The sequence below is a fragment of the Schistocerca cancellata genome, chromosome 8 (genome assembly GCF_023864275.1).
Source record: "Schistocerca cancellata isolate TAMUIC-IGC-003103 chromosome 8, iqSchCanc2.1, whole genome shotgun sequence".
Classification (NCBI taxonomy): domain Eukaryota; kingdom Metazoa; phylum Arthropoda; class Insecta; order Orthoptera; family Acrididae; genus Schistocerca; species Schistocerca cancellata.
In genome coordinates this window covers 512,036,279-512,062,430 of record NC_064633.1, presented here as the reverse complement: position 1 = coordinate 512,062,430, position 26,152 = coordinate 512,036,279, and the positions used below count along the sequence as shown (strand labels likewise).

Genomic DNA, 26,152 nt, shown 5'->3' with positions numbered 1-26,152 from the left:
TATGCTACGGTCGCAGGTTCGAATCCTGCCTCGGGCATGGATGTGTGTGATGTCCTTAGGTTAGTTAGGTTTAAGTAGTTCTAAGCTCTAGGGGACTGATGACCACAGCTGTTAAGTCCCATAGTGCTCAGAGCCATTTGAACCATTTATTGCTACTTTATGATGAAGAAAATAATCCGAAACCTGTCGTACAAAGAAAAAAAGAGAAAAAACTTAATCAAATAAAACGGTATGGTTCTAGAGACCTTTTCAGGTCTTAAAAATTTGTGATGTATATGTGAATACTAAAGCGATGAATGAAAATTTTTACTAAAGACCATCTTCCGCCTAAACTTAGAATTTATCAGAATTTAGTCAGTGGTTACGTGGCGTTATCTTTATATTTTAAACAGACCGCACGGGAAGAGTGCACTAAACAATTGTGTATGTAAAGTAATAAGGCAGACATAATTCTCTTGCCAGTCGTAATGTTAAGTTACAGATGAAATAAGAGTAAAAGGAACTGCACGTGACACTTTGACGTCCGAGCAGCAGCGCCAGCCGGCGCCGGAATGTTTTAACGATTCGCCTCTCCGGCAGAGGCTTGACCTCGGCGCGGGGACCTCCGGCTGCGAGCCCGTCTGGACACGTGCCGCATCTCGGGGTGGGGGCGGGGGCGGGCGGGGCGGGGGTGGCGGCGGCGGAGGCAGAGGCGACTCAGGCGACGACGGATGGCGGGGGCGGATCCGGAGAGCTCCGCCGTCCCGCGCCTCTGTATTGATCCGGTGACGGCGGTGGCGGTGGCGGCTCTGGAGGCGGTGGAGGCAGAGGCGGCGGCGGCGGAGGCGGAGGCTGGACGCGGGACGGACAGACGGACAGAGCGGCCGCTGTGGCGCTAATTGAATGCCAGGCGCACGCGGCCGGGCTGACGCGCGCCACCGCCACCGCCCGGCAGCCAGCGCCGCTGCTGAGGTCCGAGTCACGTCGGCTGCTCCGCAGCGGCAAGTGGCTGATTAAAGTACCCGCCGGACGTGGCGGTCCAAACCATGCAGCACGGAAGCAACTCTGTGTGTAACTAAATGCATTCAGAGGAAGCTTAACCGTAATTGACTAAAATCCTAAGAAGCTCTCATTTTATGAGAAGTCAGTAACAGAATTTTCCTTCCCGAAAGATCAATAAATCTTACACCGACAGGTAACAACTAACGTCAGACTGCTCAGTTAGAAAGTATGTACAAGGCACGACGAATTGGACTACAGTGAAACGGGCCGAAGAGTCCACGAATTTTTCGCGTACGTTCGAGAGCAACTAGTCATGTAAACCCCGCCAGGGCATGTTTATAGTTATAAAACTGCTGCAGCCTACCGTAGACTACTGTAAGTAAGCGTAGACTATGGTAGGTTTCCTAGTAGCTTTGGTCAGTTAAGGTCGCACACGTGTTACCTTTACGTTAGGTGTGTTTCATACTTATCGGGCGTTACCTCGCGACGTTCGCTTTCTTTACGTATGTCAGCAGTGTCTACAAGAATCCCCTAAAAACCAGAAGCAGCGAACCGTCTAGAAACTGAATGAGGATGTATAAGGGACCAAGTCAGTGTTCAGTTCAGTTTGGGTTGGGTTGATTTGGGGGGAAGAGACCAAACTACGAGGTCATCGGTCTCATCAGATTAGGGAAGGATGGGGAAGGAAGTTGGCCGTGCCCTTTCAAAGGAACCGTCCCAGCATTTGCCTGGAGCGATTTAGGGAAATCACAGAAAACGTAAGTCAGGATGGCCGGACGCGGGATTGAACCGTCGTCCTCCCGAATGTGAGTCCAGTGTGCTAGCCACTGCACCACGTCGCTCGTTGTTCAGTTCAGGCTATAGTAGTAATGGTTGATCCGTGACTTGAAACAGAGGGATGTTGTAAAAATAAAGAAAACGGTACATATTTATCAGATTGCGCTAGAAATCGCCATTTCCGCAACAAAAACGGAAAATTGCGAAACGAAAAAATATCAAACATCGCTTCAATACTTCGTCGACCTTATGTAAAACAGGTTTCTCATAATCATAAACAACTTTATCATTTGTCAGTAACAAGAGGGAACTTATGCCTTTTAGAATGATGAAGAACGTTCTGCTTTGTACAAAATAACAACAACCGTTACGTATATTTTTATGTTTGTGCATGTAAACTATACTTGTGTAAGAAGTAATTGCTTTGGTTGCATAAAAGCGCAGAAGTTATGCGATTAACTAACGTTTGCTACTTACGAAATGCAGTTTATGCTGTATAAGGGAGTAAGATACGCAATGGACTAACAGTGAGTGGTGTGCGATTCTAATTATGTGCAAAACAAGCAACCAAACGCACAAAAGAAACTAAGAAAAGTCGTTAGCATCCGGTTTCTTAAGTAATAGAACCCAGTACGTTGTCCCCGATGGTGAGTGTTTATCGGAGGTGAGGGTATCATCTGGAGTGCCCCAGGGAAGTGTGGTAGGTCCCCTGTTGTTTTCTATCTACATAAATGATCTTTTGGATAGGGTGGATAGCAATGTGCGGCTGTTTGCTGATGATGCTGTGGTGTACGGGAAGGTGTCGTTGTTGAGTGAATGTAGGAGGATACAAGATGACTTGGACAGGATTTGTGATTGGTGTAAAAAATGGCAGATAACTCTAAATTTAGATAAATGTAAATTAATGCAGATGAATAGGAAAAAGAATCCCGTAATGTTTGAATACCCCATTAGTAGTGTAGCGCTTGACTCAGTCACGTCGATTAAATATTTGGGCGTAACATTGCAGAGCGATATGAAGTGGGACAAGCATGTAATGGCACTTGTGGGGAAGGCGGATAGTCGTCTTCGGTTCATTGGTAGAATTTTGGGAAGATGTGGTTCTTCTGTAAAGGAGACCGCTTATAAAACACTAATACGACCTATTCTTGAGTACTGCTTGAGCGTTTGGGATCCATATCAGGTAGGATTGAGGGAGGACATAGAAGCAATTCAGAGGCGGGCTGTTAGATTTGTTACTGGTTTGATCATCACGCGAGTGTTACGGAAATGCTTCAGGAACTCGGGTGGGAGTCTCTGGAGGAAAGGAGGCGTTCTTTTCGTGAATCGCTACTGAGAAAATTTAGAGAACCAGCATTTGAGGCTGACTGCAGTACAGTTTTACTGCCGCCAACTTATATTTCGCGGAAAGGCCACAAAGATAAGATAAGAGAGATTAGGGCTCGTACAGAGGCATATACTACCAGTACTACCGATAATACTACTGTTTACTAAGTCATTTATGTAGCGTACCAAGACTACCGAACCTAACAGGAAACGACGCAAAGATAAGATAAGAGAGATTAGGGCTCGTACAGAGGCATATACTACCAGTACTACCGATAATACTACTGTTTACTAAGTCATTTATGTAGCGTACCAAGACTACCGAACCTAACAGGAAACGACGCATATCCAGTTTATCAGTACAGGATCAACAGAAAAGACAATGACCTCTGTTAATGTTATCATATGAATACTACGGATCACACCATCTTTAAATTTGATACCTACAATTAAAGTAGGGAACTAGTTTATAAGGGGCAGTCAAATGGAAACTAAACATTGAAAAGAGCAAGTGACCTCTTTAGGAAGGTGATCGCCGTTTCTGTTAATACGTTTATGCCACTGTGAGGCAATATCTTCACTGAAATATATTTGCAGGTTCCTACGGATCCAAGGTAGTCGGCGTGCACCTCTTCGTCCGAAGCAAATCGACGCCCATGAATGTCTTTCTTCAAGCCTTCAAAATTATAGAAACTGCATGTGGAGAGATCGGAACTGTATGAAGGATCCTTAAAGGCTCTCCAGAGAAACTTCAGGAGCATGCTCGAAACGATCTTGGCAACACGTGCGGCCCCTCCCTCTCCCTCCACCCCCTCCCTAGCAACATACGGTTCTAACCACATGTTGCCAAGATTGTTTCAAGTACGCTGCAGAAGTTTCGTTGGAAAACCATTACGCGCTGCTGCTACGGTCGCAGGTTCGAATCCTGCCTCGGGCATGGATGTGTGTGATGACCTTAGGTTAGTTAGGTTTAATTAGTTCTAAGTTCTAGGGGACTGATGACCTCAGATGTTAAGTCCCATAGTGTCCAGAGCCATCTGAACCATTCTGAACAGAACGTGTGTGTGTAACCGAGATCATAGGAGCAAATGCAGTAGAACGCAAAGTACCACATCAGCCCCACGTCGGAGGGAAGTGCTTAGTCCATCAAGTGTAATATTATGCACATATTCGTAACTGAGACTACGAAAACCAACATACATTTCGTAAACAGGAATCTTGCAGTGCATAGGTTCATGCCGACGCTATAAATCCTGTCTCTGGTGATGTACAGGATAGCGAACCTCCCCAAGATCATGCAAATTTTAATGAAATACCAACGTCACGCAACGGGAATGTTTAACTGAATGATGAGTGGTAGGGGTAGCCCAATCACGGGTGAAAATATGAGTATCACATCACACATGAATATAATAATGAAGCGGGTCATCTATCTGTGACGGAAACAAGTTGTCACTGTAAAGTTACTTTTATTACCGTAAGACATTAACATATGAATTACCCTCTGAGATAAGTAGGTGGACTTTCAATGAATGAACAAGCCAGTGCTATTGAGCTAGGTCTTGGGAAAAGTAAGGTGTGACCCTTGTCGAGTCAAAGAAAAAGAGATCGTGTGAGCAGACAAAATCCTAGCAATTGCTGACGATGTTATATGCTTGGCGACATCCTAGAGCAAGTACGTGCTGATACTTCCCGATTTCTTCACTTGCGAGGAAAATTGGGCTGGTGGTGAACGGTGATAAAACCGAATATCTCGTTGTATCACGCCGTCGAGCACTTCTTCCTTCCACTGTTGTTGACGGGTACCTTTGAACGAGTTCAAAAATTCAGGCACCTGTAATCCATACGATAGCCGGCCGAAGTGGCCGAGCGGTTCTAGGCGCTACAGTCTGGAGCCCCGCGACAGCTATGGTCGCAGGTTCGATTCCTGCCTCGGGCATGGATGTGTGTGATGTCCTGAAGTTAGTTAGGTTTAAGTAGTTCTTAGTTCTAAGGGACTGATGAGCTCAGCAGTTAAGTCCCATAGTGCTCAGAGCCATTTGAACCAATCCAAACGATAGAAATACATCAACGAATACTAAACGTCTGTCGCATGGTCTTTGGCTTAGACAATTTATTCAAGCCGTATCTAATGTAGCGAAAGAGTGTGATACAGCTGTACACGATATTGGTACTGCCGATACTTTTACATGGTTGTGAAACCCGGGCGACATCTGTCACAGCTGATGAAGCAATCTGAGCCTTCGCGCGGAAGATACTTCGGAAGAGCTTCTACAATACCATGGAACGAAGAACGGAAAACGACCTGTACCAGCGTTCTAGAAAGCCACAAATTGGCGGAAAATTAGGGCAGAAGAAGCCAGTTACTTGGCCGATTTGAATCCCTCCATAGCCGAGTTCTCCATTCCCAGCGTGCTGGGAAACGCTCAAGGGGAGATCCAAGAACGCGATGGGAGTATCAGACATTGACAAATCTTAAACAAATGAGCCGACAGCGTTGGAAGACGAACCTAGAGACCAGTGACGATAGACTATTGCCAGCAGTAGATACACTGTAAGACAAAACAATTGAAGGAGTAATGCAAATTGGTTACTAACCGATATTCATACTGGTATCGACGTCAAATGCAAAACTAAACTTTGGCGGCTGATCCATGAATATGTGACGCTGCAGCGCATTTTCACCACGCAGCTTGCTAGGATAGTAACAGGGGATATGTCGACACCAGGGCATAAAGTTTTTGCGAATTTTTATCCGTGTACGCAGCTGGACAGTAACTAGGTCTAGCATACAGATGCGTTAACAATATACGCAGGTATCAGCATTTGAGAGAGGTAGCGTAGTTGGGCTCAAAGAAGCCGTTTGGAATAATAGACGAATCGCTCAATGTTTCAGTGGGAGCGACGTCACGATGTGCACAGAAATGGGCGGACCGTGGGCGAACACATCGTCAAGCAGGAAACTGCCGACCTAGAGAGACGGGTAACGCGAGGACCGAGAGACCGTCAGAGAGAGGCCGGGGTTCATCATTATCATCGATCCAACTTGCAACTGGCGCGTCAGTGACCACTGAAACCATTAAGAGGAACCACAGGAAATGGGGCTTGAGCTCGCAGCGTCCCTTGCGCCGACTACCATTGTCCTCTGTACGCCAACAAGCCCATTTGCAGCGGATCCGATACATTTGGCCTGGAATATCATTGACTGGAGTAGAACCATCTTCAGTGATGAGTCCCGCTTCGAACTGAGCCCCGATGAGTGGCGAAGATGTGCCTGGACACGCCCTGAACAGCAGTGGGATACCAGCCTGACTGTCGCTAGTCCGACAATCACCAGGGGTCTGCGTCTGGGGTGCAATTTCGTTGAGTGGCAAGATATCTTTGGTCATCACCCGCAGCACCCTTATAAGAAAGCGGAAATCAACGATATTTTACGCCCCGTTTCATGGCCGTTAGTTGGAAGCCATCCTGGGTGTACATCTCAACAAGATAATACCCGTACTCACAAGGTGAAAATTTCTACTGCTTGTCTTCGAGCTTGCCAAAGCCTGCGTTGGCCAGCAGGTCGCCGGATCTCTCCCCAATTGAGAGCGTTTGGAGCATTATGGGAGCGGCCCCCCAATCAGCTCGGGAATTTCACGATCGAATGTGCCAGTTGGGCAGAATTTGGCACAATATTTCTCAAGGCGGACATTCGACAACTCTGTCGGTCAACGCCAAGTCTGATAACTGCTTGCATAATAGCCAGATGTAGACCAAAGCCTTATTGACTTGCTCAACTTGTGAAACTCTTTCTCTTGAACGAATCATCAAATTTTTCTGAAACTGTAATAATTTTTTGAGCATACATGTACATCACATCTATCGATTTCCATCGCATTCGGATGATTTTTTCGTGTTGAGTCTTCCTTTTTCTTCTATATTTTTTTTCTTTTGAGTGTATTTCCTCCGTTTTCGTTCACTGACTTCTCTTTTTTATTGTACTTTTTATAATGTGTTCTTTTAGGTTTTTTTAGTGTCTTAGTTTTTTTATTTTCCATATATAGTATGGTTTTTTCTTTTGTTTCCTGCTGTAGGTCTCCAACGCCCATTACGCAATAAATTATGATGATTTTGGCCGGCGATATATTGCGATCCGTCTGTTCATGCGGCCTTAGGGTGGGGAGTTAGTCGCGCGGGATTAGCCGTGTGGTCTCAGGCGCTGCAGTCATGTACTGTGCGGCTGGTCCCGGCGGAGTTTCGAGTCATCCCTCGGGCATGGGTGTGTGTGTTTGACCTTAGGATAGTTTAGGTTACGTAATGTGTAAGCTTAGGGACTGATGACCTTAGCAGTTAAGTCCCATAAGATTTCACAGACATTTGAATATTTTTTTTTGGTGCGGAGTTATTTCACCATCCCGTCGATATGACACTGGTTAGGAAGTTACGTTTCAGGTTGTTTAAAATAAAATTAAGTGAAAAATGAGTGAACATTGAGTAATAGAGATAGTCCAAGGCCACAAGGAGGGACATTGATTGTGAGGGGTTTTGATTGGTGTGGATACAGGGGAATGAAGAGAAACCGTGAACAGAGTTACAGCGAACCGTCAAACTGAACTTAATACGGAACCGAGAAAGGAAAGAAAGAGACGTGCGCCGTGGGCAGCCACTGGTTTTAATTGGGAGGGTACCGCAGAGCGAGCGAGGACAGGACGCCGGCACTGGCCTCCCTCATCCCTCAGCTCCCCTCGGCTGGAGCCCTGCGGGTGGTCCGCTGGCCCCGGCGCGTAAGCCTCTTTGGGAGAATTAACGGCGCTAATTCAAGGAACCGGGCGCACAATAGCGCCGGCTAATGGCGCTGTTGACACACAAGATGGCGGCCAGCGCGGTTCGGGTTGCGGGCACCCCTTTTCCATTATCGGATAACCGCGGCCGCCGCCGCGACCGGAAGTCGTTAGGACGCGCGCGACACAGTTCGCGCATTACGGCGCGCGCGCTGATTGGCCGATGACAGGCGGCTATCAATTACGGTGGCCTGTCCTGCGTGTGGGTGCCAGGTGCGCGCTGGGCGAAGGGGCGGCGCCCGCACAGTAGAGTGCTCTGGACCACCCGGACACCGGGCGACACGCTTTGTGCTGGCAAAATGTGATTCAGACTACGATATGTCATTAGACGCAAGTACACTACTGGCCATTAAAATTGCTACACCACGAAGAAATGCAGATGATAAACGGGTAATCATTGGACAAATATACTAGAACTGACATGTGATAACATTTTCGTGCAATGTAGGTGCATAGATCCTGAGAAATCAGTACTTAGAACAACCACCTCTGGCCGTAATAACGGCCTTGATACGCCTGGACATTGAGTCAAACAGAGCTTGGAAGGGGTGTACAGGTACAGCTGCCGATGCAGCTTCAACACGATACCACAGTTCATCAAGAGAAGAGACTGGCGTATTGTGACGAGCCAGCTGCTCGGCCACCATTGACCAGACGTTTTCAATTGGTGAGAAATCTGGAGAATGTACTGGCCAGGGCAGCAGTCGAACATTTTCTGTATCCAGAAAGGCCCGTACAGGATCCGCAACATGAGGTCGTGCATTATCCTGCTGAAATGTAGGGTTTCGCAGGGATCGAATGAAGGGTAGACCCAAGGATCGTAACACATCTGAAACGTAACGTTCACTGTCCAAAGTGCCGTCAATGCAAACAAGAGGTGACCGAGACGTGTAACCAATGGCACCCCATACAATCACGCCTGGTGATACGCCAGTATGACGATGACGAATACGAGCTTCCAACGTGCGTTCACCGCGATGTCGCCAAACACGGATGCGACCGTCCTGATGCTGTAAACAGAACCTGGATTCATCCGAAAAAATAACGTTTTGCCATTCGTGGACCCAGGTTCGTCGTTGAGTACACCATCGAAGGCGCTGCTATCTGTGATGCAGCGTCAAGGGTAACCGCAGCCATGGTCTTCGGCCGATAGTCGATGCTGTTGCAAACGTCGTCGAACTGTTCGTGCAGATGGTTGTTGTCTTGCAGACGACCCCATCTGTTGACTCAGGGATCGAGACGTCGTTGCACGATCCTTTACAGCCATGCGGATAAGATGCCTGTCATCTCGACTGCAAGTAATACGAGGCCGTTGGGATCCAGTACGGCGTTGCGTATTACCCTCCTGAACCCATCGGTTCCACATTCTGCTAACAGTCATTGGATCTCGACCAATTCATGCAGCAATATCGCGACGCGATAAACGGCAATCGCGATAGGCTACAATCCGACCATTATCAAAGTCGGAAACGTGATGGTACGCATTTCTCCTCCTTACACGAGGCATCACAACAACGTTTCACCAGGCAACGCCTGTCAACTGCTTTTTGTGTATGAGAAATCGGTAGAAAATATTCCTCATATCAGACCGTTGTAGGTGTCACCACCGGCGCCAATCTTGTGTGAATGCTCTGTAAAGCTAATCATTTGCATATCACAGCATCTTCTTACTGTCGGTTATATTTCGCGTCTGTAGCACGTCATCCTCGTGATGTAGCAATTTTAATGGCCAGTAGTGTAGTTAGCTCTTCGTATACCTGAAGCCTCTCGCGGGAAAGAGGAGGAATGGATCTAGATGGCGGTGTGACCTGGAATTATTCAGAGCCAGAGACGAAACCACACATATACAGAAATAAATCTACAGCCCATCAGACATTCACTGGATTCGCCCCGCGACAACTCCCCACCTGTGGTAACAAACCATACGTGGTGTTGAATCTGGATTACCTTGTACCTCACACTTTGCTTGGAGCTGTAAATTATGAAAATTTAGTTTTTTTTCCCTTGCTTCTGACAACAGTACTTCACAAATATACATGCAAAGGCTTCCACTCTTTATGACTGATAAATGAACTGGAATGAGTACATACTATAAGTATCTAGCATACACTGCGTTACCCATCAAAATCAGTTGCTTTCCTCGCAGAGTAACAACACTATCACATTTACAGACAAAAAAGATAATGAAAAATACAAATCAGGTATCTTTGATGTAGTTAAAAGTAGTACTACAGTCATTTGGTGTTCAAAAAAGGGGTTACGTGGAAAGTTTTCCTAGATTTTTGAGCTTTGGTATTTCTACAGATTCCGACATGCTCTTTTCGACTTTTCACTTTCCTACCTCATATCTTTGACGCTCATGTCGCCATATTGGAAAAATGCCCTCCAGAACACTTTTTTGGCAGTATCTTCATGGTGTGGGTTCCTGTTATCATGTCCTTATTCATGAACCACGGGCAACGTATGAGTGGCCAAGTAAGTGGTCCTGATAGTCGGGAGACCAGTTACTTAGGAATAAGGCTGGACATCTCGGACATATTCTGAGTCGTGGTCACCTTTGTGCTCAGACGGCAAAGACTACCAAATCCACCGGTTAGTCTCTCAATCGTCAGGGGTAAAACTCAATGGGACCCGGGGCAAGTAAGGCTAGCAACCTGCTTCCCTGGTACTTTAAATATGATGCTGGCAACAATCAGAGCAAAATGCCTTGGACCTTTGGAGATGACGGAGTCCCACCTCTAATTGACAAACCAGGGCTCCTAAAATACGACTCGCCAAACGAATGGTAACGAGATGGGGAGCTATTAATATCAATGGGGGTACTCTGGGAAGAAGGTAGAGCTGGAAGTGGCTGGAAGTAAGATGGGGTTGGACGTTTTAGCTGTTAGTGACATTCGGGTAAGGGGTGAGAGAGAAGAGGAAGTGGGAGAACACAAGGTTTACCTGTCAGGAGTCAAAGCAGGAATAGCACAATGGGGTGCAGGGCTTTACATCAGGAAAGAAATGGAGCCCAGCGTAGTTGCAATAAGGTATGTAAACGAACTACTGATGTCGATAGATTTGACAGTGTCTACCAATAAAATTAGGATTGTGTCAGTATATTCGCATTGTGAAGGGACAGATCAAGATAAGATGGATAGTTTTTATGAGGCACTCAGTGATGTAGTTGTTAGAGTAAAGGACAAGGACAGTGTTCTGCTCATGGGTGATTTTAACGCCAGGATTGGAAATCGAACAGAAGGGTATGAAAAGGTTATGGGTAAATTTGGAGAGGACATGGAGGCCAACAAGAACGAGAAACAACTCTTGGATTTCTGTGCCAGTATGGGCTTAGTAATCACAAACTCCTTTTTTAAAAATAAGAACATTCACCGGTATACTTGGGAAGGCTGGGGAACCAGATCTGTCATTGACTACATAATAACAGATCAGGAATTCAGGAAGGCTGTGAGCGACACACTTGTATTCAGGGGATTCTTTGATGACACTGACCACTATTTAATCTGCAGTGAAATTAGTATTGTGAGGTCGAAAGTGCAGGAGGTCATGTCCATATGTAGGAGGATAAGAGTGGAGAAACTTCAGGATAAGGAAATCAGGCACAAGTACATAATAGTGATCTCAGAAAGGTACCAGTTAGTTGAATGTAGTCAATTACAGTCATTGGAAAAGGAATGGACAAGGTACAGGGACACAGTACTAGAAGTGGCTAAATAATGTGTTGGAACAGTAGTGTGTAAAGGTAGGATGAAGCAAACAGCTTGGTGGAATGAGACAGTCAAGGCAGCCTGTAAAAGGAAAAAGAAGGCGTATCGAAAATGGCTACATACTATAACTCAGGTAGACAGAGTAAGATATGTTGAAGAAAGAAACAAACCCAAACAGATAATTGCAGCATCCAAAAAGAAATCTTGGGAAGACTTTGGAAACAGGTTGGAGACTTTGGGTCAAGCTGCTGGAAAACCATTCTGGAGTGTAATTAGCAGTCTTCGAAAGGGAGGTAAGAAGGAAATGACAAGTATTTTGGACAAGTCAGGAAAACTGCTGGTGAATCCTGTGGATGGCTTGGGCAGATGGAGGGAATATTTTGAAGAGTTGCTTAATGTAGGTGAAAATGCGATCAGTAATGTTTCAGATTTCGAGGTAGAATGGGATAGGAATGATGATGGAAATAGGATCACATTTGAGGAAGTGGAAAAAATGGTCAATAGATTGAAATGCAATAAAGCGGCTGGGGTGGATGAAATTAAGTCGGAACTCATCAAATACAGTGGAATGTCAGGTCTTAAAAGGCTACACGGGATAATTAAAATGGCGTGGAAGTCGGGACAGGTTCCATCAGACTGGACGAAAGCGGTAATCACACCAATCCTTAAACATGGAAACAGAAAAGATTGTAACACCTGCAGAGGTATCTCTTTAATCAGCGTTGTGGGTAAAATCTTTTCAGGTATTGTTGAAAGGAAAATGCGAGTATTAGTTGACGTCAAATTGGATGAAAATTAGTGTGGATTTAGGCCTCTTAGAGGTTGTCAGGACCAGATCTTTCCTAGGAGGAAGTTATTGTCTGCTCTACGAGGTTATGGAATAGGAGGCAAAATTTTGCAAGCAATTAAAGGTCTTTACATGGATAGTCAGGCAGCAGTTAGAGTTGACGGTAAATTGAGTTCATGGTTCAGAGTAGTTTCAGGGGTAAGACAAGGCTGCAACCTGTCTCCACTGTTGTTCATATTATTTATGGATCATATGTTGATACTAATAGACTGGCTGGGTGAGATTAAGATATGTGAACACAAAATAAGCAGTCTTGCATATGCGGATGACTTAGTTGTGATGTCAGATTCGATTCAAAGTTTGCAAAGTAATATTTCAGAGCTAGATCAGAAATGTAAGGACTATGGTATGAAGATTAGCATCTCCAAAACGAAAGTAATGTCAGTGGGAAAGAGATATAAACGGATTGAATGCAAAATAGGAGGAACAAAGTTAGAACAGGTGGACGGTTTCAAGTACTTAGGATGCGTATTCTCACAGGATGGCAACATAGTGAAAGAACTGGAAGCGAGGTGTAGCAAAGCTAATGTAGTGAGCGCTCAGCTACGATCTACTCTCTTCTGCAAGAAGGAAGTCAGTACCAAGACTAAGTTATCCGTGCACCGTTCAATCTTTCGACCAACTTTGTTGTATGGGAGCGAAAGCTGGGTGGATTGAGGTTACCTTATCAATAAGGTTGAGGTTACGGGTATGAAAGTAACTAGGATGATTGCAGGTACTAGTAGATGGGAACAATGGCAGGAGGGTGTCCACAACGAGGAAATCAAAGAAAAACTGGGAATGAACTCTATAGATGTCAGGGCGAACAGGCTTAGATGGTGGGGTCATGTTACACGCATGGGAGAAGCAAGGTTACCCAAGAGACTCATGGGTTCAGCTGTAGTGGGTAGGAGGGGTCGGGGTAGACCATGGAGAAGGTACCTGGATTCGGTTAAGAATGATTTTGAAGTAATAGGCTTAACATCAGAAGAGGCACTGAATAGGGGATCATGGAGGAATTTTATAAGGGGAACTATGCTCCAGACTGAACGCTGAAAGGCATAATCAGTCTTAAATGATGATGATGATGATGATGTATCTTCTTTCCGACTTATTTACGACGTAAATAGTTAAGAAATAAATTAAACTACAGAAAGTTTCCTATAAATCATGTGGTAACACATGTTTTTGCCGCAGGTGCGAAGGGTGGCGTTGACTAAGCGTTTGCGACTCCCTTCCTTTCTACGGATCATCTGCCGGCAGAGCTCAAATATTCTGCCTGAACACCAGTACGAGCTATCGTTCTACAGTGTCGTTCGCTTTTTGGGAGCCAAGGCTTCTAAGGAAACGAACAATTGTATTTGTGAAAAACCATTGCAAGGAAGTGAGGTTATTGTAGTGAAGGAGAAAGGTATGGAGACATTTCGTAACTCAAGTATTCGAAGAAAGGCCAGCAAGTTGAAGCTCTTGGAGGGATTGAGGTCGATAGTGGTTCCTATGGGTGTCGAAAGCGCTTTAATAATGAGAAGGTGCGAATAATAATGAGAAATTAAAATCAAGATCTTTCCGTAGAGGAAGCGATGTCTCATCTTCCCATCCAAAACTGCGATCCATTACCCCAACATCCCCGTTCAGAGATAACTTTTTTTGTTTTACGCTGCTGAGATAATACCAGAGTCTGCTGTGAAACAAATATAGGTACTCTTGTAATATTCCGTAAATAATGTGTGACTTATCCATGAAAAACGGCGTTTCAGAACTGGCTAGAGCTCGCAGTGACAATTGTGGTCGAGCGATTGTTCAGCGTGTCAAGCATGTCAATGATTTGGTCGCAGTCCAAGAACAGTACCTCATCTCGTGTAAGAAAAAACTGTACCTAGCATCATCGACTGAAAAAAATTAAAAGAACGTTCCTTACGCAAACGAGATCGACATGTGGATTAGCGCTAATGACGATACAAGAAAACCACCACTTACTCGACCTCACTGGAGGTGCGGAAATAATTTTTTGGCAAAAATACGTGTTGGAGTAGACTTTGTGGAGCTCTTATGCTAAAAATATTCAGTTTACAAAAAGAGCAACGCATAAATTACAGAAAATTTTCTCTAGTTTAATTTATTACTCAACTATTTTCATCGTTAAATGAGTCGGACAGGAGATATTTTCAGAAAACTGTTTTTGGGCGCTATTTTTTTCATGTAGTGGAGCGACTGGCAAAGGTTTGAAGTGCCAAAGTAAAAAATTCGGGAAGATGACATCGAAATCTGCAAACCTTCCAACTAAAGCCACAAAAGCTACCGAAACTAGCTTATTTAAATGATCAGAGAAGCCACTATGGAGTCACTGAAAGGAAACAATCCGAAACTCAATTTTCCCACGTCAGTTTTCATGTGCAATATTTCTGCACCTATTCTTGTTTTCTGTTCATGAAAGTATTAGTCTGTCAATCAGTTTAACAGTTTTCAAGATTCACAGCATATGGGACCCGTGTCAAATGGGACAAACAGGGGACAATGAACCTACAAAAATGACAGCAAGAATGGTCACAGGTGAGGTTGACTCAGGGAAGAACATCTTGGAAATGTTGGAAAAGGAGGAATTGAAGAGTGTTGAAGTAGACGCCAACTATTCAGTGAAAATCTACTTACGATGTTTCAAATAACAGTATTAAGTGAAGAGTGTAGAGAGATTCATCGTCCCTCTATGCATCGCTCCCCTAAGGACCATGAAGGCAAGATTAAGTTATAGCACGCACAGAGACGTCAGTGGTGTCTCTTGAGCCAACCGCAGCAGTCTCGATCCTGTAAATTTAGCAAGACTAATAGAAGGCAGATTTCAGACTACCTAACAGATCAAAACGAAAATTTCTGTTCCGACACTGACAATGTTCAGTGTTTATGGAAAAAGTTCAAGGCAATCGTAAAATGCGTTTTAGACAGGTACGTGCCGAGTAAAACTGTGAGGGACGGGAAAAACCCACCGTGGTTCAACAACAAAGTTAGGAAACTACTGCGAAAGCAAAGAGAGCTTCACTCCAAGTTTAAACGCAGCCAAAACCTCTCAGACAAACAGAAGCTAAACGATGTCAAAGTTAGCGTAAGGAGGGTTATGCGTGAAGCGTTCAGTGAATTCGAAAGTAAAATTCTATGTACCGACTTGACAGAAAATCCTAGGAAGTTCTGGTCTTACGTTAAATCAGTAAGTGGCTCGAAACATCATATCCAGACACTCCGGGATGATGATGGCATTGAAACAGAGGATGACACGCGTAAAGCTGAAATACTAAATACCTTTTTCCAAAGCTGTTTCACAGAGGAAGACCGCACTGCAGTTCCTTCTCTAAATCGTCGCACAAACGATAAAATGGCTGACATCGAAATAAGTGTCCAAGGAATCGAAAAGCAACTGGAATCACTCAACAGAGGAAAGTCCACTGGACCTGACGGGATACCAATTCGATTCTACACAGAGTACGCGAAAGAACTTGCCCCCCTTCTAACAGCCGTGTACCGCAAGTCTCTAGAGGAACGGAAGGTTCCAAATGATTAGAAAAGAGCACAGGTAGCCCCAGTCTTCAAGAAGGGTCGTCGAGTAGATGCGCAAAACTATAGACCAATATCTCTGACGTCGATCTGTTGTAGAATTTTGGAACATGTTTTTTGCTCGAGTATCACGTCCTTTTTGGAAATCCAGAATCTACTCTGTAGGAATCAACAAGGATTCCGAAAACAGCGATCGTGTGAGACCCAACTCGCTTTATTTGTTCATGAGACCCAGAAAATATTAGATACAGGCTCCCAGGTAGATGCAATTTTCCTTGACTTCCGGAAGGCGTTCGATACAGTTCCGCACTGTCGCCTGATAAACAAAGTAAGAGCCTACGGAATATCAGACCAGCTGTGTGGCTGGAGTGAAGCGTTTTTAGCAAACAGAACACAGCATGTTGTTATCAATGGAGAGACATGTACAGACGTTAAAGTAACCTCTGGCGTGCCACAGGGGAGTGTTATGGGACCATTGCTTTTCACAATATATATAAATGACCTAGTAGATAGTGTCGGAAGTTCCATGCGGCTTTTCGCGGATGATGCTGTAGTATACAGAGAAGTTGCAGCATTAGAAAATTGTAGCGAAATGCAGGAAGATCTGCAGCAGATAGGCACTTGGTGCAGGGAGTGGCAACTGACCCTAAACGTAGACAAATGTAATGTATTGCGAATACATAGAAAGAAGGATCCTTTATTGTATGATTATATGATAGCGGAACAAACACTGGTAGCAGTTACTTCTGTAAAATATCTGGGAGTATGCGTGCGGAACGATATGAAGTGGAATGATCATATAATATTAATTGTTGGTAATGCGGGTACCAGGTTGAGATTCATTGGGAGAGTTCTTAGAAAATGTAGTCCATCAACAAAGGAGGTGGCTTACAAAACACTCGTTCGACCTATACTTGAGTATTGCTCATCAGCGTGGGATCCATGCCAGATCGGGTAGCCGGAGGAGATAGAGAAGATCCAAAGAAGAGCGGCGCGTTTCGCCACAGGGTTATTTGGTAACCGTGATAGCGTTACGGAGATGATTAGCAAACTCAAGTGGCAGACTCTGCAAGACAGGCGCTCTGCATCGCGGTGTAGCTTGCTCGCCAGGTTTCGAGAGGGTGCGTTTCTGGATGAGGTATCGAATATATTGCTTCCCCCTACTTATACCTCCCGAGGAGATCACGAATGTAAAATTAGAGAGATTCGAGCGCGCACGGAGGCTTTCAGACAGTCGTTCTTCCCGCGAACCATACGCGACTGGAACAGAAAAGGGAGGCAATGACAGTGGCACGTAAAGTGCCCTCCGCCACACACCGTTGGGTGGCTTGCGGAGTATAAATGTAGATGTAGATGTAGATGTAATATGCCGAAGTCGATCATCAGCGAAGTCAGTTTGATCATAAAATCGGCCTTCCGTTGTAGCGTGTTGTGTGGGCTTTGTGCATGATTTGCGTGTTCTCGGTTTCCCTGTGGCAGCACGCTGTTAGGCAGTGTAAGTGTAGCCATCAGGACCAGTCAGATTAGATGAAATGCAAGGGCTTTTGCACGTCATGCTGTCTGATTCTTGGGTTTGAATTTGCCATAGGCGGCCAGTTTTCCTTTCGACAGAATGTTATGGTATATTATTTTAACACCTATGGTTGTGATTCCCAGATTCAGGATGAAGGGATTATTCGAATGTCTAGTACCTACACAGTAATATGGCGAGTTCTTTGAATTCCTTCTAGAGGGTTTTAGAGGCCGAATAAACTGCTCATGTGCTCGGTACGTGTGTATGACGGAGCGTTGTTTATGGTCCATAGATCTTTGTTCTGTATGGCACGCAGGAGGCGCAGTTGTGCTGACGCTGCGTGTCCCCATATTGGAGCTGCCTATTTTAGTGGTCTAATAGGAAACAGGCACATGTACCTTGTCACCCTCCCGTTTAGATTACTTTTACTGTAGAACATTTGGTAGAGTTGACTGAGCCTCGCGTGTGATTGGTTGGTGAAGTATAGTGTGTGGTCCCCCATATCCAGCGAGAATCGTATTTTCCTTATGGGTAGTTTATTTACGTACGGTGTTGTGTATGCTGTTGTTTCCTTTTTGTGAACAGATACGCTTATCACTCTTCGACTACCCTTAGTCGTATATTAATTTTTGATGGCTGCCAGCGCTGCGCCATGGAGACTGTGTCATCAAAATAGGTGGTTACCATCGTGGCACACGTCATACAGCTGTCATTAACGTAGAGGTTAAACACTAGAGGCCTAGGGCGCTAACCTTACCTCTATAAGGTACTGTGTTGACTGTTTGCCCTGAATGTCAGCGTTGCAAGTTATGTTCGTGAGATGTGAGGATATGAAACATACGAGCCTGTCGGGGAAACCAGCATAATTCAGTTTATGAATGAGGCAGTTGCGCCAGATCCATCTGGTCTCACATAATATTTTTTTCCTCTCTTTTACTTGATGAGATCCATAGTCTCTATTAATAAAAGAACAGAGAGCTAAGTATGAAATTGACATTAGAATAGCGAAGGTAACCACATCTGTGTGTATAATATGTTTCTTACGTGTGCTGTCTCTTATCTCAGTAGCCTCATCACTGGATTAGAGACTAACTGGAATGAGATAATCTTAAGCCCCAGGTTGGTACCACGATGGACAATATATGAAAAATGCTGTTCTCTAAGTTCGGAGCTTACATCTCGGTAAATGCCACTAACACACTCTCATTCAACTCTCTCGTAGGTCAATCATGCCTCGGAACCACTTTGTTTGCTGGCTAGACAGAATTCCTTTTGTCCCCTAAGCTCGTATTTTGATTAGCCCACGCTACCAAACAGGATCAATAATGTGGTTTTATCTGTTGCACTTCAGGAGAAATGTAGAGACACGCGACACAGCACTGACCCTGCACCAGGAATATTGTAACAGTCGGACATAGCGTAGAATGTGAAAAATGCGTAGCACCTTGAAAAGAGTTTGTAGGATGAACATCAGTAGAGATAAAATGAGATTGATGGACTGTAGTCGAATTAAGTCAGGCGATACTAGGAAAATCAGATTAGTGAATGAGTTTGTCAAATTCTATTTAGAAAAAAAAGTAACTGACGACGGCAGAAGTGAAGAGAAAATAAAACAAAGACTAGCAATAACAAGAAATGTTTTCTCAGAAAGAGAAATTTATGAACATCGAATACGAATTGCAGTTTTAAGAGGGCTTTTCTGAAAGAGGTGTCATAACTGTCACATATCGCTATGCTATATTCTTTCATTCTGTGCCACTATGTCATGGTTATTTTGTAAGCACTGGACATGTGTGTTTGGTGTTTCGCGCTGGGACGGTGCACTACCTGTGTGACCTCAGAATCCCGTTATCGGCAGAAGTCAGTCAGTGAATCTCATTAGACAGGAGCGCCTCCATAGTGAGGTGGGCAATTTTCACCGAAGTAACGCAACTGCCTGGTTCATGGTCTTGCTGGCCCAGCTGCAGACTGGGGGCGCCGTGGAGCCGCAGCCGCCCCAAAAGAATAACAGAGTTTGATGCTTTTGCCCTTTCTGTATGAACATCAGAGACCAGCTTAAGAACTATAACTGCTTTCACGCCAAAAGTTTGGTTATCCAATAGGCTCCATTTGTGCCGCCACCGTACTTGTCGCAAAGAGCCTCACCAATCGAAAAACAGTGTTTTGGGCAGATACCAACCTGATGCTTGTTAATTTGCATTATGTGTGCCAATAGTCGGTAGTCTGTGCTGCATTTCCCTGTTTTGTATGAAATAAACGATATTCTGGTCGAACGGAATGGCAACGGCATTAAGTCATCCTCTCCATGTAGAGTTTTTGAAAGTAAAGGGTGGAGGGTTGTCAGCTTAGATTCTGAAAATTTGTCTCCAGGATGTCATCGAGAGCGTGTCATCTCCAGCCGTCGTCTGGTGTTCGTTGGCGCACGCTATCTGGTTTGGAGAAATGTAAGTGTTACACACTGCAGTAACGCGATCTACATTCTGAGCAGATCACTACTTGCTTAATTTGCCACACAACTTGGTATGCTTAATTTCGCTATAAATTTTGGCATCTTGTTGTATGCTCGATTTTTACAGCTGCCCTGACGATCTTTCTCCATTACGGTTTTCCTCAGTTTTTAGTGCCTCTCCACAGAGTTGGAGAGCATTGTAAGGTACCTCGTTAGGGAGGGACGACAAAATGTTGATTGATACACGTATTGTAGTTACTTGGATTCATCCGCACATCAAAAATTAGACAATTAACAATTAATACAAAATGACATTAAAATACTCTAATTGATAATTAATTCTTCATGCCTATTAATGGGAACCTGTGATAACTTCTTAATAAACATTTAATAATGGCAGCCTGGACGAACGCATATCTGATGAATTGAACGTGAGGGTTGGAGGGACTGAGAATAAATTGCACAAGTTCAAAACGGTTCAAATGGCTCTGAGCACTATGGGACTGAACATCTGAAGTCATCAGTCCCCTAGAACTTAGAACTACTTAAACCTAACTAATTTAAGGACATCACACATATCCGTGCCCGAGGCAGGATTCGAACCTGCGACCATAGCAGCAGCGCGGTTCTGGACTGAAGCGCCTAGAACCGCTCGGCCACAAAACTGCACAAGTGCTGTGTGATTATCGTAAAACTGATTAGCACAGAATAGAACTAGTGAAGGTAATACGTAAAATTATTTAAGGTAATACGTCACACCTCTTGTGGATTTTGGAAGTAACCTGCTCATGACTTCGCAAGGTAGGTCTTAAAAGTGAGCTTCAGACACTGCAAAATTATAACTTGACTTGAAATTCCCTACACATCGCACAGTATTGGATCGCTGTCACAATAGGGTAGCTGTCGGTGATTGAAATATTGGTGTATCTATCAGTAGTAGCGGCGGCGGCGCTAGCCTGCGGCTGAGTGTTGTATGACAAAATCCCCCAAATGCACGTGCCTGAGGCTGACGAAGGTGGCGGAGCGGTAGCAGTGGCCCAAGATGAGAGGCAAAATGACCAGATTGAACTTAACTGAGAAGCAGCAAGCGGAATAAGTGTGAGAGCGTCTGACAGGGGAACCTCACTTTGCCACATTTTTCGATACATGTTCAACTTCACTGGTTGGGTACTGAATCTACTGCTCCCCGACCGATCAAAATGCTCCTCAAAGAGTGCATGTGCCATATTCTGGTCTATGTTTTACTTAGTTAATCTGTGATTTCCTTTCTACCACTTATCACTGAAAAAAGTCATACGTCGCCATTCCTGCCTATTTCCACGATCACTGAAGCACCTTCCTCCCAGCACTGTCATGTTTCTCTGTCGCTCCGGAAAGAGTTCACATCAACCAATGTGGCCAATTTCCGTAGATGTCACACCCTTAAATACAGTCTTTTGTAAGAGTTATGCTTTCGGCGGGATCTCACAATTTTCAAAGGCCCAGGCTGGGGCTTTCTTTTCACATGTAAGACAGCGACCTCCAGTGTCTGTCCCAAAAGTCAGGTCTCTGCGTTAGACTGACAATAGTGCTTTTCACAAAAAATTCGTTCTCGCTCGACCCCATAATAAGATTTGGACATGTGGTAGCCACAGGATATCCTAACTGTTGTCTATCTGAACGCCGGTACCGTCGTATCGGGTCAAGCTGTGACAATGACCACCTCCCGATGCTAGCCGTCCAAGAGGGAGTCAGCAGGGTCCCTGATCTGCGGCGTTTGGCTCTGTGCCCGTGTTACATTACATCACAGTAATACTTGCCCCATAGGCCATGAATACGACATATCGTAATGATGTGGAACGTGGCAGTTTGACATAAGTTTTTTTACACAATATGATGACTATTTGCACAATTACTACTTCGTATCTAAAAATTCCTCTATTGAGTAGAAGGAGTTGTCATTCAGAAATTCTTTTAATTTGTTTTTAAATGATAGTTGGCTATCTGTCAGACATTTAATGCTCTTTGGCAAATGATCAAAGATTTTTGTGGCTGCATAATTCACCCTTTTCTGTGCCAATCTCAGATTTAACCCAGAATAGTGTTGTAGTATGCACTTCGCTATTATTTTTGAATTGGAATGGGTTGTTATTAAATTTCGTAAGTGAATATGTGTATTGTGAAGGTACTGTGAGTGCCCCGAATCCCTTAAATAAATCTCTGTAAGAAGATCTCGACTGGGCTCCAGCTAACTTTCTGATTGCACACTTTTGTGCAATGAATAAGTTTTCTCTTAATGATGAATTACCACAAAATATGATGCCATATGAAGGCAGTGAATCAGGGTAAGCATAGTAGGCTAATTTACTGATGTGTTTATCACAAAAATTTGCAATAACCCTAATAGCATAGGTAACTGAACCTAACCGTTTCAGCAGATCATCAATGTGTTTCTTCCAATTCAATATCTCGTCAATACACACACCTAGAAATTTTGAATATTTCGCCTTAGCAATAGGCTTCTGTTCAAATTCTATATTTAGCAATGGTGTTATGGCATTTATTGTACAGAATTGCATGTACTGTGTTTTCTCTAAATTTAGTGAGAGTCCACTTGCAGAGAACCACTTAACAATTCTGAAAGACATTATTTACAATTTCCGCAGCTGATTCTTGTTTGTTGGGTGTGATTACTCTATTTGTATCAACAGCAAAAAGAACTAGCTTTGCATCTTAGTGAATATAGAGTGGCAAGTCATAATATCTACACTCCTGGAAATTGAAATAAGAACACCGTGAATTCATTGTCCCAGGAAGGGGAAACTTTATTGACACATTCCTGGGGTCAGATACATCACGTGATCACACTGACAGAACCACAGGCACATAGACACAGGCAACAGAGCATGCACAATGTCGGCATTAGTACAGTGTATATCCACCTTTCGCAGCAATGCAGGCTGCTATTCTCCCATGGAGACGATCGTAGAGATGCTGGATGTAGTCCTGTGGAACGGCTTGCCATGCCATTTCCACCTGGCGCCTCAGTTGGACCAGCGTTCGTGCTGGACGTGCACACCGCGTGAGACGACGCTTCATCCAGTCCCAAACATGCTCAATGGGGGACAGATCCGGAGATCTTGCTGGCCAGGGTAGTTGACTTACACCTTCTAGAGCACGTTGGGTGGCACGGGATACATGCGGACGTGCATTGTCCTGTTGGAACAGCAAGTTCCCTTGCCGGTCTAGGAATGGTAGAACGATGGGTTCGATGACGGTTTGGATGTACCGTGCACTATTCAGTGTCCCCTCGACGATCACCAGTGGTGTACGGCCAGTGTAGGAGATCGCTCCCCACACCATGATGCCGGGTGTTGGCCCTGTGTGCCTCGGTCGTATGCAGTCCTGATTGTGGCGCTCACCTGCACGGCGCCAAACACGCATACGACCATCATTGGCACCAAGGCAGAAGCGACTCTCATCGCTGAAGACGACACGTCTCCATTCGTCCCTCCATTCACGCCTGTCGCGACACCACTGGAGGCGGGCTGCACGATGTTGGGGCGTGAGCGGAAGACGGCCTAACGGTGTGCGGGACCGTAGCCCAGCTTCATGGAGACGGTTGCGAATGGTCCTCGCCGATACCCCAGGAGCAACAGTGTCCCTAATTTGCTGGGAAGTGGCGGTGCGGTCCCCTACGGCACTGCGTAGGATCCTACGGTCTTGGCGTGCATCCGTGCGTCGCTGCGGTCCGGTCCCAGGTCGACGGGCACGTGCACCTTCTGCCGACCACTGGCGACAACATCGATGTACTGTGGAGACCTCACGCCCCACGTGTTGAGCAATTCGGCGGTACGTCCACCCGGCCTCCCGCATGCCCACTATACGCCCTCGCTCAAAGTCCGTCAACTGCACATACGGTTCACGTCCACGCTGTCGCGGCATGCTACCAGTGTTAAAGACTGCGATGGAGCTCCGTATGCCACGGCAAATTGGCTGACACTGACGGCGGCGGTGCACAAATGCTGCGCAGCTAGCGCCATTCGACGGCCAACACCGCGGTTCCTGGTGTGTCCGCTGTGCCGTGCGTGTGATCATTGCTTGTACAGTCCTCTCGCAGTGTGCGGAGCAAGTATGGTGGGTCTGACACACCGGTGTCAATGTGTTCTTTTTTCCATTTCCAGGAGTGTATTATGTACAATAAGGGACCCTTGATTGAACCCTAGTGTGCTTCCAAAAGATTCCCGCATTTCGAACCAGTATGACATTGTAATTCTGTCAGAGACAGCAAAGGACTTGGAAGAGCAGTTGAACGGAATGGACAGTGTCTTGAAAGGAGGGTATAAGATGAGCATCAACAAAAGCAAAACAAGGATAATGGAATGTAGTCGAATTAGTCGGGTGATGCTGAGGGAATTAGATTAGGGAATGAGACACTTAAAGTAGTAAAGGAGTTTGGCTATTTGGGGAGCAAAAGAACTGATGATGGTCGAAGTAGAGAGGATATAAAATGTAGATTGGCAATGGCAAGGAAAGCGTTTCTGAAGAAGAGAAATTTGTTAACATCGAGTATAGATTTAAGTGTCAGGAAGTCGTTTCTGAAAGTATTTGTATGGAGTGTAGCCATGTATGGAAGCGAAACATGGACGATAAATAATTTGGACAAAAAGAGAATAGAAGCTTTCGAAATGTGGTGCTACAGAATAATGCTGAAAATTAGATGGGTAGATCACATAACTAATGAAGAGGTATTAAATAGAATTGGGGAGAAGAGGAGCTTGTGGCACAACTTGACAAGACGAAGGGACCGGTTGGTAGGACATGTTCTGAGGCATCGAGGGATCACAAATTTAGCATTGGAGGGCAGCGTGGAGGGTAATAATCGTAGAGGGAGACCAAGAGATGAATACACTAAACAGATTCAGAAGGATGTGGGTTGCAGTAGGTACTGGGAGATGAAGAAGCTTGCACAGGATAGAGTAGCATGGAGAGCTGCACCAAACCAGTCTCTGGACTGAAGACCACAACAACAACAACAACACTGCAAGACTGATAGTCAGTCATATATTTAATATCAATTCATTTCTGGGGTTGTAATTAATTCTTCTGGTTCAGCATGGGTCTCCACTATGAATTTATGTGAATTTACATATGTTGCATGACTGTTCGGAAAAGGAGTACCGGAATGTCGTTAGCATACACTGATGTTAGCTAGTGCAACATGCGTTTCAGTGTGTTGCACTTTTAACTGTTACCACCCGGTATCGAGCTGGAGAATAACACAGCGGTGAGAGGGACTTAACTGGAGAGGACTAAGACTTACTAAACGCGGAAATCGCCGTCTTACGTCAGGAGCAGGTGGCCCCAAACGCAACGCAGCGCCTGTTCGAGGCCCAGAGCTTCTAGGCGGGCGACGGCGCGCCGGCCGGCCAATTATGCAGATTTATCCGGCGGACGCCCCGTCCTGCCCCTGATGGCTCTCCAGAATTGAGAAACGTATCAATAAGGCGGCTGCCTCGCCGGCCGAGCTCGGTCGTTACTCGCCTCGCCATCCATCTCTGTGGCGGCGGCAGCTGCGGCAGCCCTGCAGGGACGGCCCGCACCTCTGCCGGCACTCCCCAACTCGTAGTCGACGCAGTATTAAGCCAGCAAGACAACTGTGTAGTATCAAGGGATTCTGAAAAAAAAGTGGTTCAAATGGCTCTGAGCCCAATGGGACTTAACATCAGTCCCCTAGAACTTAGAACTACCTAACTAAGGACATCACACACATCCATGCCTGAGGCAGGATTCGAACCTGCGACCGTAGCGGTCACGCAGTTCCAGACTGAAGCGCCTAGAACCGCACGGCCACACCGGCCGGCTACGGGATCCTGATTTTCAGTCGTAGGACGAAACAGGGATATGCGCTATCGATAGTCAACAAGGCCATCGACAGGTTACCAACGCCTATCCCTACTTTGGCCAAGACCAAATACACTACTGGCCATTAAAATTGCTACACCAGGAAGAAGTGCAGATGATAAACGGGTATTCATTGGACAAATATATTATACTGGAACTGATATGTGATTACATTTTCACGCAATTTCGATGCATAGATCTTGAGAACTCAGTACCCAGAACAACCACTTCTGGCCGTAATAACGGCCTTGATACGCCTGGGCATTGAGTCAAACAGAGCTTGGATGGCGTGTACAGGTACAGCTGCCCATGCAGCTTCAACAC

General features: G+C 45.3%; 1 protein-coding gene across 1 annotated transcript in view; it reads right to left on the bottom strand.

Annotated features, from left to right (window-relative positions):
- Positions 1-696: 696 nt before the first annotated feature.
- LOC126095661 (myb-related transcription factor, partner of profilin-like) overlaps positions 697-26,152 on the bottom strand; it is a 66,093-nt gene continuing 40,637 nt past the window's right edge. The window contains exon 3 of the mRNA XM_049910418.1: positions 697-1,054. Within this exon, the coding sequence (XP_049766375.1) occupies positions 697-1,054 (358 nt within the window). The remainder of the gene's footprint in view (positions 1,055-26,152) is intronic.